This window comes from Bombus affinis, chromosome 6 (genome assembly GCF_024516045.1).
Source record: "Bombus affinis isolate iyBomAffi1 chromosome 6, iyBomAffi1.2, whole genome shotgun sequence".
NCBI lineage: Eukaryota > Metazoa > Arthropoda > Insecta > Hymenoptera > Apidae > Bombus > Bombus affinis.
The window spans coordinates 7,358,493-7,376,352 of NC_066349.1; the positions used below are offsets into that span (position 1 = coordinate 7,358,493).

General features: G+C 37.9%; 1 protein-coding gene across 3 annotated transcripts in view; it reads left to right on the forward strand.

Moving 5' to 3' along the window:
* The window catches only part of LOC126917941 (small conductance calcium-activated potassium channel protein), a 240,366-nt gene that overhangs the window by 72,813 nt on the left and 149,693 nt on the right, over window positions 1–17,860 (forward strand). Inside the window, exons 3-4 of one of the 3 annotated variants that reach the window (XM_050725394.1) lie at window positions 4,484–4,754; window positions 17,189–17,410. In XM_050725394.1, the coding sequence (XP_050581351.1) occupies window positions 4,484–4,754; window positions 17,189–17,410 (493 nt within the window). The remainder of the gene's footprint in view (window positions 1–4,483; window positions 4,755–17,188; window positions 17,411–17,860) is intronic. The other 2 variants (XM_050725395.1, XM_050725396.1) reach the window with 2 other exon arrangements.

Here is a 17,860-nt window from a genome sequence, read left to right on the forward strand (position 1 = left end):
ATATTTTCTGTCGGAATCGAGGCGACAGGAACTTGAAACAGAGGAACTTTGACAAACAGCTTGACATTTCTTTAAAATGTGAAACTTCTTGCTGAAACATTTTGGCAACGGTTGACAAGTACTTTTTATATTCGTAACAAGTCACATTCTTCTTTTCTCGTACTTCGAAAGCAACATATTTTCGACACACAACCTCGAATTTCTCGAGCAATCCGATACTATGAAAAGACATTGGCTATCACTAATCTGTTATCTGGCGGTCTATTATGTATAATACTAATTTTCTTGTCCTCATCAATCTATCTACTGACGTGGCTGTATTCGGTCTAAATTAAGAGCTTCGCAATGTACATACTTTTCCAAAGGAATGAAACTTTGCACATGACACATGAAGCATGACACAACGGACGTCGATAAATTAATCCCATTTAATGGAGTCCCTAGATATTCAGGTGGTACACGGGCATTATTCCCAGCAATGCACGAAGTTGTAGGAAGGAATGGCATGCTAAAGATTTATGGGGAGAGTGTCTGGAAAGGGATCAGTCGAAACGCGGAAGACTAGGACGGGCATGGAATTTTCATTGAGATAACATATGGGCTCGAATATAATATCTAAATGGAGCTGGGCGAAGGCTTTGGAATAACGTTGGTTGGGCAGCGGATATACCTGGCTCTTCGTGGATCTCGTGAAATTCTTCGAACGATACTTTTCCTTAGACCGCCGAGACGTTGAAATAAATTGCTTCACACCTTTCTGTTTGTTGTATGATATTTTTAAAATGTCTAGATGAGATGAAAAGACACACGTTTAACTCGAAAACTACATAAAAAGGCAAGTGTAGTAACACGGAACTTACGAGGCGACAATGTACTGAATTTTAAAATCGTTTCCCTGTAAAAAGCAAGAAATGACAGTTATATCCTTCCTCTGTCGTTTCCAATTTGAATCGCGTGATTTCAGTTAATCGACGTTACTTCACGAGGAAAATTGGAATCAACGCGCGTCATAATGACAGGTTATTAGGTTCGAAGAATACAGAAGCAACGAAACCTCAGGCTTTCTCTCTAATTAGGGCTACTGTTAACGATATTTCAAGATGACGGTTTCTCTTAGCATCGACAACGTTCGAACTAGAGAACACTCACAATCAGCTCACAAAGACGATAGGATAGAGAGGGCTCCTCTGTCTTCACAATGCTCGAGAGCACATTCTGCGGGCAAAATCGAATTAGTTACTCCCGTCGAGAATCACCTTGGCTCCCTTTTCTTCGCTTTTATTACCTCGGCTCTTGTTATTACATGGCGCTTGTACGGTTTTGTTCCTTGTCAGAAAGAAATTGGGGTAACTTGATATGTTTTTAATTGCATATAAAAAGACTCTTCAAGTGAAGTTGTCACACTAACATCGTACATTTAAAAACCACGAGTAGTCTCCTTCTAAATTAGATTCTAGAAGGTTATTCTCCATGCAGATACAAACGAACGTCCATACTATAACATGGAAGAATTAATTCTAATTACCACAGTGCTACTGATTAGATAACTCTGGCTTAACAGCATTCGTGTTTGTTAATTTTCTTATTATATTAGTATTACTTACGAGATAATATTTACCGTGTACAGAGACAAATATTACATTCAATTAATTTGAAGCTATTCGGTTTGCTCGATATCTCGCGAAACATCCAACTTTTTGTATCATCCACTGAGAATAAACGATCCTCACAACGTTCACGAGTACCAACTAGTTAAAATGTATGAAATTTGATCTTTATCAAATTGGGGAATTATTGATCGAATGGACCGTGTTACGGATCATCGATGATGTTGAATGATTCGTACGTACACCCTCGTTCACGTGTAACTATCGGAATATATATCGTCGTACTATCTTCAAAATTTTTAAATTTTACCGCTCGCCATAATATTAAAATACGGAAAGTATCACGATATTACTTGCCTTGGTAGTTGTACCTTCGCTCTTTGGAAATTCGACAACTTAAAGGCAATATTTAAGATGCTTATAACTTTGGACTTAACGGGTTGTTTTCATTTTTGACTATGTCATGTTAAAGTAATATTTCAATACCTTATATTACCATAAGATAACATTAAAAATTAACAGAATGAAAAAATTAAGAAGAAAATAACAAAAATGAACTGATTATGTTTTTTCCCTCTAATCTTCGTATTCAGATCGATCGTGTCGAGGATTTTTAAACGTTCGTGTTTTATCTCGGTAAGCAATTTAGCTCTTAAAAGTAATAATTAATCCGACTGTATCATAAATCATGTAATCGAACTCCTTAACAGAATATGGTGCAATAATCACGTATAAGTTGTTCTCGATATAAACGTGGTATTGTGCCGATCCCAATGCTTCACATCGATACTGGACTACTGCGTGTTCTGCGTCTCTGTACCATTGCTCAAATTTGCACACATGCGTACATGCATGTATATAATATATTGTATATATGTGTATAATATATACCAAGCATTGCGAGCAATAGTTCTATTGACATTTGCGTGTTTACCAATTGCATAAGATAATTAACACCCAATACCAATTGACAACGTCGTCTCCTGTTCATCGAATGAAATTTCATTAATGCTCTTGTGTTTGAACGATCGACGTGTTTGCGATAATATTATAACGTTCCCAGGATGATTATACCGTAATATTATACTGGAATTCGTAATCAAAACAAAAGCAGTTTTATTGGTGTGTAAAAAGAACAAGTTATGGTGATTTTAAATGAGTGATGATAATGAGATACGCGTGTGCCTCCCATTTTATTAGAGAAAACTTTAGATCCGATTTCGAGTGATCTATATATTCCTTGATGGCTCCTGTTTGAATCATTTTTGCAGGTATTATTGTTACTTTTTTTTATCCAAGTATCTTAGTTGTTCTTATAGCATAAATATTTTGTTATATTTGATAAAAAATTACACAATGCACATAGTATGTAAAAATGTGAAAAATATTCAAATTCAAATAACAGATACAATATTTGCCAGGAGAAACAATTCTCTACCTAAATTGCATTTCTCTGGTTATGTTTGTGAAAATATAAATCTGCATACGCATTTGTATTCTAGTTATATCATTGGTTTCGGAGCTTAACATGAAACATAAATTAATTTTGAAGCGCCATAAATGTGTGATTCTAGTAGTGAACTCGTAAATAATTCGCTACTGGCAAATAAAATTTTAATTTTGCTAAAAGGACACCGAATTAATTTACATACATAATAGAACAAATCTAATTTAAGGAGGAGGTTAAATAAATTTTGAGATTTCGATTCGTGCGTTAAAGTGTCCGATTTATTATAGTGGCTAGAAACTGAGAGAGCTATCTGAGGAGAATTTTACAAAAAAATCATGTTTCTACCACTTTATCTTCATATTTCCCTGGGTAATATTAATAACGTTTCATTTTCTTTCACCGAGATATTCATCATCCTTTCTTCTCAATTTTCTCATTTCTATGCCACCGTTAATAGAGAACTATACCAAGAAATTCTCACAAAATTAGTAGTATTAGCTCATAAAGAACAAGATTGATCCACCGAGTCTTCGCTGTTGCATTGTCCACGATCTACGGCCCAAATAGAGTAAACTTCCAAACCCAACTTCAAACTTACAAACTCGATACCCCGTTGCTATCGGATTCCCAACAAATATCCATTTTTAATTAAGAGAAATCCAAATAAAACTTTCGAAAGTCTGTTAATTGTTGTGACATCTCGTTTAATTCGCAATGCAACTTCTTTATAGACATAACAGTTCTATGGATAAAATATTTCATGAATCTTTGCATTACGATGCGAGATATCTTGATATATAGGTAGACTGTATTTATTTTATACAGCAAAGTACAGTATCATACCAATATATACCAAACTATAATATCTTCGAGTAATCATAAAGTCAGGGTCTTGCGAATTTCACAGCTGGAATTATCATAATTAACACTGTTATATTTAGCATTGTTGTAGATAACATTGTCGCGTTCAAAACTATTTAAGGTTTACTGGTATAAGCCGTATCCAAGAGGAAAATGTTCTCCACGTTTTCTTAAGATTGCAGCTAGCTTCAACAGAGGACGAGATATCAGTGCATTCTTCCTGATGAAGCTGGCTTTAATCTTAGCGGAACGTTGGGAACTTCTTTCATTTGGACATGCCTTATATCCGGAAGCCTCGGTGTCGTACGTAACAGTATTGTCTGTATCAGTGCTAAGTGTAACAGTTTGTTTGTGATAATCCGAGTCATGGAAGCCTCAAGACTCTAGTCATAAAATGAAGCCGTCAATAAGCAATTTCTGTGTCTCGAACTCAATTCGAGTCTTAATATCTATCATGGATGTTAGCCGCGTTTCGAGAAATTTCCGTTTCATCTATCGACGATAGATTATTTATTTATAGAGTTAAACTCACCGTGTCAGTAACACCGATTTACCTGCATTTCAGAGAAAGCGTGAAAAGCGGGCATCACTGTTGCCCTTGCCAGGCGCCGCCACCTCCGGTTCTAGTCACAACGTCGCCGAGTGCACGCATAATACGACAAAGCTCGCAACCGGAAGCGTCCGCGTGTTGCTGTTCCGGATGTTGTTGTTCCCTACACACCGGCACGACACCGAGTGCTGCCTCCCTGCGGCAGTTGCGCGAGCCTGGCGATGGAATTGCCGGCATCGCAGCGGACTCGTTGCGGATCAATGGCGGTATTCGACAATTCCGACAGGTAAGCACCCCAACCTCCAGTCTACGGTTCAAACAAAAAGGTTCTGCAGTGCACCCACCTGCCATCATCCACCTACTTGCACGTAGACGCGCGTTCGCGCATACCACCCAAATGTGTTCACACATTGACCATCTCCTTGGATTGCTCAACACCCGTACCCCATTCACTTTTGTGTACGTTTATCATGCTTTCGCGTCGCGAGAGGGAAAACCTGGATGCCCATTTCTCTTGGGGATTGTTTTAAAGCAGAAAGTATTGTTGTCAGGATTTTCGCTTGGATCTGTTGAATCTGGATTATAGTCTTGGGCTTGGTTGTGAGAAAGGATGTGGATTTTGAAGATAGATTTGTAGAGGGTGGCTTTTAATACTCAAAATAATGAGGATCTTTCTTTTGTAATTTCCTGTTTTACAAATTTGCAATATCGAAACATGATTATATATTGTATATGTATATTATATCTTACGTCTTCTGTGTATTTTATTCTTCTGTATATTATTTTTATATCTTAGTATTATTTTCGTTGCGTCATTTTAATTATGATTATTCGTTTATAACTCGAAAGATTTGATTTGAAGGAACATAAATACGTATATTAATAGAAAATATAACGAAAAGGGATTCAAATCTGTTTTTAACAGATATTTGTTAGTTTCATAACAATGAAAATGAAATAGACGGCATACGGAACTCTTACGTTTTAAGATTTTGCCATGAGACACTCAACATGCCTCTCTGCATTATAATATCTTGTGTACTTTGCATAAGCAATACAAAAGGGAACGTTATAACGTTCCTTTTTATGGTAATTTCACCTATGAGAACCATAAAGTAAAATTCTCCACGTGGCATCCAGGTTCCTTTCTACGCGATCGTCCGTGATGTCGCGCGTCTTACGTGCGGCATATGTCAGGGGAGGAAAGCGAGAAACGTTCTGTTGTTAGGCGTCGCTGTGTCGTTGTCTATGCTGCTTGTATCGTTGATGATTCGTCCGATCGGTGTACCAAGACATATCCAGAGCACGTGTCGTATTTGCGTATGCCACTCAGCTCCGCGTGCACCTACTTTGGTTGTCGCTCTTGTTTTCTTCGCGTGTCTCGATATTTCCTATTCTATGGTCCTCAGGGAATCTTGGTTCCTGCTTCGCACACGTGATTAGTTACTCAAAGTATATACGTTTTCCTTGCCAGTATTTTCTTAACTCTTGCGTTTGAGCCTTCCCCACCCCCGCCCACCCTTAGACTTGTCGAAACTACAAGAAAGAATCACGAGAATTAATTGATTATTCTTTGAGATAGCATTAGGATCGATCTTTTAGAATTGATGGTATTGTATGGTATTTATTTATTTGGGCTAGGAGTTTAGAAAAATTCGTAGGAAAACCAGTAATTTTGTCGATAATTTATTTACTCGTCGTTTTTAAGGTATTTATGAAATGTTAAGAAGGAAATATAAACATTGTAATAGATTTGTACAAAAGGTAATTGCTTCATCTTATTTAATTTATGACTGACGGAGCCTGGGTCATTGTTATCACAAGCGCAAAATGTTTTATTTTTTAATGATAAAGCAAAGAACCAAACGAAAAGGACTTTTAGACTTGATATGATAATATGATTTATTTGAAATGAAAAATTTACTAATTTAAAAATAAAATAAAGTTTCAGAATATTCCAAACAAGCTAAGAAATTTAAACAAAATTGATCGTAAAATTTTATTCTCGAAAAACTACTCAGAAAGCTATTATCAAAATACCACAGACTTCTTGAAATATTTTTCAAACAAGAGCCACAAAATTATTTACGAATACATTCATCCGAAAGATAGAATACGTTGTGTTTAAATTTTCTTCCCTGAGAAATCCTCTTTATCGGTGAAACGGCTGTGCTGCCACCTACCAGAGGGTTGAAACATCTAATGTAGAGCACCCCTAAGCAACAAAAGCTCGATACCGACGGACATGGAAGGAACAGTGAGAGTCGACACGCGATAAGAAGCTTATCGGGGTGGCTAATGAAATGCCTGGTAACATTCCACATCGTAGATGGCACCGTGTACAAAGAATGGCATTCGCTTCCAAAAGGATAAACACCATGGAAACACACACATGAAAGTTCGCAAAGAAGCTCTGTGAATTCGGTAGAAAACTGCCTGTGTGATCGATCGGTTGGGAATACGTAGGGCAGTTGATAGGATATCCGGTGTATTATTAATGTCAATACGTTTTGAAGTAATCGATGAGATGCATAAATACATCATATTTTGTAATTCGATATGAGAATATTTTTACGACACGATATATTTATTTATTCCACTGATATAAAAAAGATTTATTGTGGCAATGGTAGAATTTTTATCGAATTTTATTAAATCAAGAATATTTGAATTAAAATAGTAGATGTGTATGCCAGGAATTTAGTCTAGAATTTGATGTTAGAGATACATATATAATGGGGGCGTTTAAATTCAGTGCTTGAGATTATGGTGTAAATCGAAATGATGTATGGCTACAGGAAGTTAACTAGATTAATGTACCTGAATGTGTTTATATCTGTATGGGAAATTACAAATAATTATTACAATTTTTCGGGCCTGTCATTATTATTATTAGATAACAATTCAAATATTATAACTATTATCTTCTTTCATTTTTATTGATAAAAATATTCGGTATAAAATAAATCATCATAATATAAATCATTTAGGAGGTGTATCTAAACCCTCAATATATACACTCAATATATACATCAGTTGAAAGCTAGAAGTTACATATGGAAGTGTTCCATAACATTTAATTTCAAAAAGTAGGCTCAGAACATTTTTGTCTTTCGGTACTTTCTAATCAAAATCTATCAAAATAGAAAAGATTACTATATCGAAGTATATACCCCTACATCGAAATAAAATATTCGCTGGTGTAAATAAAATAGTGCGTTTAGTATTAAAGCAGACAGAAATCTTCATGTAGCCAAGTAAGAAACCTACGACGTGGCAAAAACGTCATCTCTGTATCTACATCTCGCGGAAAGACGTACAATTCTGAAGAGCAGGCAATTTGCTTATTGCCGAGAGTCTAATTTTTGACAAGCACGAAACGAATCTCTCGTCGTCATTAAATGAGATCCAGTGCGCAAAAACTAAAAAAAAAAAAAAAACCGAAAAGAAAAAAGAAGCGTGGAGAAGAAGAGAGCAGCGGACAAGTGAGATCTCGACATTGTTAGTTTAATTATCTCTCTTCGATGCAACGAAACGTTTCGTATCGCACGGACACTTAGGGCAACCGGGTATAGTAGAAGCAGAAGAGCGGGCTTTGTATGCGATTTTGGCCGGAAGCCAGCGGATTATAATCATGCTCCTGCATGTCGTGCGCCAAGGTTCGCGACGTACAACCGTGACACGAGAGATAATTGAGACCCTTTTTTCCTGTCATGACTAACTCTTCGCATTTTCTATTTTTTTCTTCTTTCTCTCTCTCTCTCTCTCTCTCTCCTGCCACTTTTTCATTTTGTTGCTTTCTACATTTTTTTGATTGACGGTCGAAAAGGATTTTTCAAGAACAGTACGTTCGAGTTAATGAATCTGGACGAAGTACAGTTCGTTTTATTTTCGGGGAAAAATTGGCTGGGACTGTGGCGTGCATATAGAAGCGAAGCGTCCAGTTGATTGGGGGTGAACAAGATTTATGGCATTTCAGAGCTACATAGCATCCTATATTTGGCGCCCTTTCCTTGTAGAGGGTCGCGCTTATCGCGCTGATACTTAGTTTTCATTTTTGTAGACCGCGGAATTTGCTGACGCGATCGGGTCTGAATTATGGCCGACTTATTCTACTGCGCACGATGATTTTCCGTCGATCCTTAACTGTAATCGCATTTTCTTGTGAAACAGAATGCTAGATACATTGTCAATCATCGTTAATACCTTAATAACAATCTACACGTTTATAAAAACATTTATTAAATTACATAACGATATTGATTAATTTGATAAATGATACTTCTACGTTTAGATACTGTAAAAATGAAAACTTCCAAAAAATTGCCATTTTTTGTAGAAAATATCCCCGAACTCGTAAAACACGTGACATATTCGAACATTTGTTCGTAACGTATATGCACCAGAAATATGTCTAATGCTGTTATTATGTTCTTCTCATACGTGACAAAGTTATATTGTACATCAGTATGAAATCGTCAAAGTTTCGATGGAAGGGCAAAATCTGTGGAGTTTCATATCGCGCGGTGATAATGACAGCGGTAAAGTTGTAAATCTGAAACGGTACACGTGTTTCTTGTCGATCCAACTGCGTCCTGGGAAATGAAGGGGATGGAGTCCGGGACTTTAAAAGCAAGGACAGCAGTTTTTACGTTTTTATCGTGTGCAGACGATCTTAAGCACGCCTTGCTTCAGGGACTTCTTTTTCGTGTTCGCTCAAAATCTATCGGGATGCACTTAAGATGATTCCTGGCATCTCTAGTACAAATTTCGGAGAATGCGAAAATAAGAAAGAAAAAGCTGCGAATGTTCCAGTTACATTTAGAAAAATATTTCACGTAAGAGATCTTCATCGAACTGTACACGTTTTCAAATTTTGTCACGCTCTTCTTTTAAAATATCAAGAATGCTGCCATGAATATTTTAAAACATTAAGAAAGTTTCGCAACACGAAAGTTTGGTAAAAATGCCACGACATAGCCAAATCTTTTGACGAGGTCATACGACCAACTCCAATTTTCCACCCTCGTAAGTTGCTACTTTGATTTCCTGTACACCCTACCATAACGACCACTACTTACACACCTCGAGATACACTTCGTTAGTAGTTCTCGAGTTTTCAAGGAACTCGAACTTTGGAAAACTTTTGTAAAAACACATTTGCATCCCTTATTCTTCAACTGTGGTAATTGTGTTAACATCTCGATGTTTTCTACTTGTTCAACATTTGAATTTATATATTACACGTTACTTGTTAAGAATTTTTATATTTTTATTATTATGAGTGTACCCTTTAATTTGATTAATCAAATATCACATACTGTACAATACACCCCTTTTACACCTTTACAAGTAACCATTATTTAAGTAAAAAGATTTGAAAATAATAATATTTAATTTTATAATTAATTAACAATAATAGCAATATTTAAAAAGCTACTCGTTTAATTAACACCAGAAAGTAACACAAAAATTACAGGTACAGCATTTGCTTAAATTGACAAATTACATTCTTTCTGCAAAAATGAGTACATTCAAACAATTACAATTGCATCAGACTCAAACGAATTTCCGATTGGATTAGATTCGACGACCGACCGATTTGCTCACGCTTTCCACAGTAAATTTTCCTGAGTAACGCGACCGACTATATAACAAAAGTTCGTGGAGACAACTTCAATCAATTGCCGAGTCCTAATCGTGCACTTTGATCCATGGATCAAATAATCCGACTATTGTTTCGTTTGATGCCTCACCGAAGATACCGTGCTCCTTTTTCTGCTCTATTTCTTCAGATAATGATTATCAGAGAGATGAACGCGATGCGATTCGCACGTGCAGAATATGTGTACGGCAACGTACTCGTATGCATGCAAAACGGTCTGGCAATCGAAATTCACTGCGCCATTCTTCGGGAAAGTTGTCTATTGAACCTAATAATATGGCATCAAAACGATTTAACTTGAATTGATTTAAGAATTTAAATGCTCACTGGGAACAGTTGGGACTTGGAGAATTAGACCGTAAAAGACGGAATAATTACACTTAAACGAATATACAAAACCTTACCTAAGCAATATCCACTAATTGGTGTCGACAATATGAAACCAGATATACGAAACATACAAAAGAAACACTAAAAAATCCCTGTCTCATCATATCGTAAACGGTGGCAATGAAAATCAAACACTGTCATTTTCATAAAATTTCTCCAGATTACTTTTAATAAAAGTGCAAAGAAGAAATGGAATCCGATAGGAAAAGAACTCAATGTAAATTTTTTTCGTGACAATGTTCCCTCTCTCCGTGGAATGGAGGGAAACTGCGGCACATTTTAGTTTCTAGGTAACTGGTTTCTGTTCGAGCAGTTTACGTGATTGGAATGCGTCGCCGTACAAAGGAACAAAATTTTCGACGTGTTCCCGTTCGTGTAATTTGATAACAGAAAACCAGTGTTTCGTTCGTAATGGTTCGTAACTGAGAATAGTTTTTGTCACGCGTTTCGCAAGCCACGCGGTTTGGGGTGGCGGTTCTAGGACGTATGAGGGGCATGGGAAGAATCGGATTAAAATGAACACGAGGACTCGCTACCTCCGAACCACTTTATCACGGACTTAGTCTTTGATCGATATCTTCTTGTTACTTGCGGGATAGAAGTTTGTCTTTTTGTACTCTGTATCTCTATCGTCAGGAAGACGAATGAAATTCTCTGATACTTTCAATATCCTAAAATTTTTCTCTCGTTACTAGACAGATACTTATGCTGAGAAAACTATATTCTAAAAATCTTGTTAGTTGTCTTTAAAAACTTAATTTTAGAATTTTTATTTTCCTTGTTTCAGTTTGAAGCATTGCTTGGTATAATGATAATCGTCAAGAGTACTGTTCTTTCAGTTGCGTTTACAAAAATATAAATTTGTATAAATATCTGTGGTTCAACTATACGTATAATATGAATAATTAACAATAACCGACACCTAACACGTAAATTTCTGTTTATCAGGAGAGAATTAGAAACCCGAAAGTCAACAAAAATTACGCTCATTATATTTTTCCATCGTATTGCTTTGACATGAGTTTAAACGAACTGTTTGATGAAACTTTCTTCGAAGGAAAGTTCAAGTTCTTCGATAGTTACCAAACATCGACGAAAACGTTATCGGACTATAATTTTCAGTTCTATATGAATGAAAAAATATTAATTAAATTAAAATCGATGTATTTGCCAATTGAACAAAATCAATGATTCTGTTCGTAATTGAATTAATAGCGAGAAGAAGAGAACTCTCAGAACTCAGACTAATTGTCACGAAGCACTTGGTCGCCTATAAATTCACCGATTGCAACTGAATTACTATTCAGTCCAGTGAAATCAAAATATAATACGACATGTCTCGCGATGGCAGTGTCAATAATACGTTCGTCCGTGTAGCATCTCGCTTACGTGGACGACCGAGGAAATAATGAACGAGAATTGGCAATTTGCAGAGTCTCTTCGTCGAAGGTCGATATCAATTTCCCTTTCTTCTATTGAAAGCCTCTCATTAAAAGGGATCGGATGAAAACCGTTCCTGAATCAGTCGCCTACGTTCCTCTCTTTCTTCCCCTCTCTCTCTCTCTCTCTCTCTCTCTCCTCTATACCTTTTTTTTTTTACTTTTCCATTACGCGTAGTGAGAGGAAAAAAAGGGATCAAATAGGTCACTCTCGGCATTTAATCGTCGACAGGAAACACTTTAATGAAAGGAACGATCACTTTCACCTTCGTTGTTATAAAAACGAAGTGGAGGAGCTCGGAATGTTTTTGTTGAGCGTTTCCTTTTTATTGTCTCCTTTGATAGAGGTTTTGATTGCCAATGAATGGTATGCGACGTGTCACGGTTCTTTTATTGAGAGCAAGCTTGAGGTTTCAGTTGATCAGGCCTGTTTTCTCGATTCTCTGTGTTTCTGTGCTTTTTCTCTCGGAAAGATTTTTAGATGTTTAGTCGCTTTCGCAAGCATTGTTTAGAACGTTAGCTTCCCTCAGTCTAGTGGTTATGATTAATATATGTTTGAAATAGCGAAAAAAGGACATGAAAGTTTGTTTCGCTCCCTTATTATTAATTACAAGCTAGTAATATATTTGTTATCAAAATATATTAAAAACGAATAGTATTAGTTTTTGGTAAAGCTGAGAACGCGATATTAATTATTATCGTGCTTTACTTTCAGCTTTGATGTAGCGTGTTTAGTATATTTTATTACGAATATATCATCGTTTAATTTCCAAGGGTGACTTATTATAAGAATATTATTAGGTTGTATTAGCTTTTAGAAGACAAAATTAATAACGAGAGTAAATGAATAGTACTACCTAATCTTTCGGTAAAGATTATCGCGAAGAACAGATATTTTGTTTACTATGTAAAAACATTAAGACGTTTCACGAGCAAATGACGAGCGCCCTCGTACAAATTTCATTGCGGAAATCATCGACAAACATCCCGGTGCCACAGAACTTCCGGTTTCTCGTCGGTATATTGCACTTTCGGAAACAGACGAGCAGTTTCAGTTTCAAATATTTAGGATGCAGCGCCGTCAGACGACCCGGTTCCAATAGACGCGGTGGAACATTCTCTTGTGTCTGGAAACTATAGTACGAAAAGTTTGCCATGCATTTGCTAGATATAGCAAACACGTTGTACCATCGTACATTTATGTCTGTCCAGGTATAATACGTTTGAGCTTTCTAACTTGTAGAAATGTTTCAATTTTAATATTAAATTTCCTCAGGGGTTAAGATATACCAATAAGTCAGAAATCTTATTAGCGAAAGATTTAAGAATTAAATCAAACATGATTAAATTACTTAGTTTAATTGAAATGTACTGTACATCTTGCTATTTCAAGTCTCGTTGTCAGAAATGGAAACGATCAACTGTAGTTTCGGAAAATTGTATAATTTCGATATTAATGTACGGTTAAGATCTCATTCGTTGGAGATTGAATAATTAATATTGATGAAGCTGATAGATTCGTAATTGTACGATATTAGCGTGTGAGAAAGGTTAGACCAGAAATACAAAATCTAATAAACATGTACACCGAAGCAATAAAGCCAACAATGTTATACAAGTCACCCCAATTCTCGCCCAAGGAAATGGTCTTACTCGAAGGGAAGCAACCCTCGAATGGGGTTCTATGTTCGTAAAGACTACTTTTCGACTAGTCCTTAGTCATAAAGGCAATGTCACAGGCCGTTAACCTCGATTATCCTCGTAACCTCGATTATTCGGGGTTATAGGCAAAAAAGGTCAACTAATCGCGTCTGGAATATCGTTGGAGCATCCTCGATCGGTCGCGACTCGTCTGAGTGCCAACCACGAAAGAAAAAGTTAAATCGTTGCAACAGCATTGATTCGGTAACTTATGCGCTGTAAGTAGTTCACTGACACGAACTCTCTTAGACGATCCCCTTAGATTCTTTCGTTCCTCATCTTGAGGTCTCCATTCGCCAGAAGCTGCGATATTTATCTTTGAGTGCAGCGAGACATAATCGATTCTTGAGCAGGAAATTTTGAGTAGGTACTAGATTCGATTTATCTTTCACTTTTTGATATTTGTAAATTTTTCCGAGCAGTTTTTTATTCTGTACTAATTAGTCATTTTCTCGTAATTAATAGGTTGCTTAATACTTGGTGTTGGTAGACACCATCTCAAAGAGCTTCATACAAAACACATAACACATAAAAGGTTTCTACGAGTTTTCGAATATTTTCTTAAGCTGGTGTACAAATAACAAAATACATAAAAGAGTCGTACAGCTTGGATTAAAAATACAGATACTGCGGTTGGCACGCTTTTCTTCCAAAGATCTATTTCTCGTGATTCGAAACTTTCGCTACTCGTCAGTCTATCAACTCGTCTTTAATTAACGAAACCAAACGGGTTGGCACAAATCTCTTGCAGAAGTCCATTCCTCGCGAAACTTTCCCACCCCTCCATACGGAAACATCTCGATTCGATTACAACGTGGTGCCAGATCGAAGCAACCGCAAAGCCAATCTTTCACCCGATCAAGTCAACTCGATAATGGAGATCGGCGTCTAAAGTGACTCCAATACATTTGAATAGATTTCTCCGTAGAGCGGTAGCGTTCGAAGCAGTTCCACGGAGTCGCTCTCGTAACAGCCACTCCCAGCGAAGTCTGCAGTTTTGCGGATTTCAGCGAAGTAGCCGCGCTATTGGAGACCCGGATTCCCACGGAATCAGCGTAATCTTCGACCGAACTTCGTCGAACCTAATATTTTCCGCAAGTTTACGCGGTCCGGCCTTCTCCTTTCGTAATCACGTTTCCCGTTAACGGTGTAATTTACAGTCAACCGCCCAGCCATAATCTTGTGTCTCGCAAGGTACACGCTAAACTAGTTCCTCAGAAGTTCGATAATTATCTCGCTACAACGAGCCTCTCGATACAGCAGCGTCGCGTTAACTGGTCGAGATTTAATTTTTCCAATTGCCTTCGTAATTATGGACGAGGTATTCCGCGACACGATATCGTTCGTGCGACGTTATGTTTTACGATTCGAGATCCGTATCGTTAGGATTGTTAAGATACAAGATATTTCGTCTAAATGTTTCGAGCAAGAAATTACTTTGTGAGATATTTCATATTTTTGAGTTATTCCATAGAAATAATAAGCAGAAAATATATTTGCAAAATATTGAAGAAATTAATTTCTGAAATATTTCATCTGGAGATGAATAAAATATTTAACTATGACCAGTTAACGAAGGGCTGTTGTGTAACAAGCTTCTCCGTAAATCTTCCACCATGGCAACATCATTTATCCATCGCAGGATGAACGCAATAATTCATCGATCGAACACATTCGGTAAATCCCTAGCTGGCAAATAGTCGGAGCTTCGTAGTACGAATCGGTCATTAAGCTATCCGGAGACGTGGCTTCCAATCGGCTTAGCTTTCGGATCGAGTTTCGACGCCGGTAGGCTAACAACAAGCGGATGAGATTAGAGGAAACTCCTCAAATCCGTTTCCCTATGATCGGTCAATGAAATTTCACCAACGATACAAAATGTCCACGCGCGACACAGTAGCCCCCCTTCAGCAGCATCGTGCAGCATCTGATGTATTCTCTCTGGTTCGATGACCATCGAATTCTCTTCCATCCAGATGCTCCTCTTTCTCTCTGTAGTAGACTAATATGCGTTGTTCGCAAGTCATCGCCCACGTGAACGTAAAGTAGATAGCGAACGTAGTTGGCAGACCTTTAAGTAGAACGCGGTAAGAATAACATCATCAATTTTCCGGTGCACCATCTGCTCGCATCATCCATTAGCGTTCTTTTGCATCGCTAAGCCCCCGATTTTGGACCGGGTCACCCGTGGCGCTTGCACGCCCGGAAAAATAACTGCGATCCTGACGAGCTTCTCATTCGATTGTTCGCCAGTGTCCCCCACCAACGTCGCCAGCAACACCCAACCCCACCACCCATAGAGAGTACACCACCCCCATTCGCAGAGAGATCTGGTCCGGTAGAACTAGTTTCGAAACCGAAGTTCCTTTAGTCTAGCGGCAGTAGCGACCGAGTCTAGCGAAAAAAAAGTAGTGGTCAGCCTTCGTAGATGACGTAGAGGATCATTAAGTTTTGTCATTGCTTTTGTACTCGAGTCACATCGTTTCCATTAGCTGCTGCTCGCCCACCTATATCGAAACCTACCTTGCCAACCATTGATCGTGTTCAAAGAGTGAAGAAAGACAGGCCTAGAGAAGGATTGACGAGGGACGAGATGTAGAATCGAGATCAACGTGTTTCAAGATTGTACACTGTACACGCGTCTGCTTTTGTCTCTATGATCGTTTCTCCCACTCTGTCTCTGTCTCTGTCTCTGGCTTTCATACGATGCACCGGGTGATATTCAACCATCAGCCGCTCTGGTACGCCGCTCGTCGTGCGGGAATAAAGGAGCGAATGAATTACCAAGTTCCGGCTGCGAAACTTTATGAACCGAAGTATTTCTTCCGTTCTTCCTCCATAAACAGTTTCCACGAAAGTTTCACGGTTTACAAGCGTTGAACCGCGTAACTTTTGTTGGAACCATCTTGTAATTCTGGGAATGTCCGGAATGAAGTACTTCGCGTGATGAAGCTTGTTTCGACGATCTGTACATGTATTCTTCTCGCACGACAGACCGTTTACCAGTGGCTTGTCGTCAAGCTGAATGAATCACCCTGTACAAGAATGATTTAAAAGGAGAAATCGATGCTTAGTCGATGATAAGTCGATCACTGTAAGATAGACAGGTTCTAACAAACGTGTCTCTAATTTCAAATAATCATGTTGGCGAGAGTGTTTAGAATCTATAAAAAAATATTTACAAATTTAATTATTATTTATTAAATTTATTTATTAAACATTTTTATGTATACGTAAAAGATATACTTCTTGGAAATATAGAAAAATTTCTGTCTTTGTAGTTATTTTAAATTAAAGACACTTTTAGAAGAACGCTCTGTCTGTCTGACCAAAGCATAGATCATTCTCCTTAAGTCGTCTCGTATCAGAACACTTTGTCTCTTCTCGTGTGATCCATATAGAGCATAGCCTTGTCTATTGTCACTCGTCAACCACTGCACCTGTTTGCCACTCTCTCTACTGTGTCTAAGTATGCTATAAAAGTGCTGTCAGTGTGGAATAACAACGTGTTAAAAACACGCCCAGTTCCCCTGGTGGTGCAAATCGTCGTCGACGACAATGCCGACGACGCCTCCGCCACCCATTGCTGCGGTACCCGGCCCCGGTTCCGGTTCAGGCTCTGGTTCCGGTTCACAGGGTGCCCAGGGCGTCGTACTCTGTCCACGTACGCTGTCACAGGTCCGACGTTCACGGCTACGAAGGGCCCTCACCGAGGCGACCGCCGAGACCGTCAACTACGTCAAGACGGTGGGCACGATACTTCCGACTAAGCCGTAATGCCTGATCTATCTTAACCACCCGTATTATACACGATTATTTGCAATTTTGATTAGTTACAATTTTGCATCGTACACACGCACGGATCGAGAGTCGAGTCGATTTCGTTCTTTTGGAATGTTAGCTTTTACTTCACTTTTACTTCAATAGTACGTTGCTGCCACTAAGATGGGTTAAATGGGAATTTTGAAAAATTACTAGGGTTTAATACGAGCACTACTGGCAATTGAAGTATAGAATTTGCGTCAAAGGAGTTAAGTAAAATTTATGTAAAATGTGCTTAGGTTAAGTAGTACGTTCAAATTTGATGGTGATAGCTGGTAATCAATAAGAGATTGGAAGTACATGTAAAGACGAAGCTATTCGATTCCAAAAGAACTCGCTTACCGAAGTTAAAAACGATAACGCGTTTAATTTTCT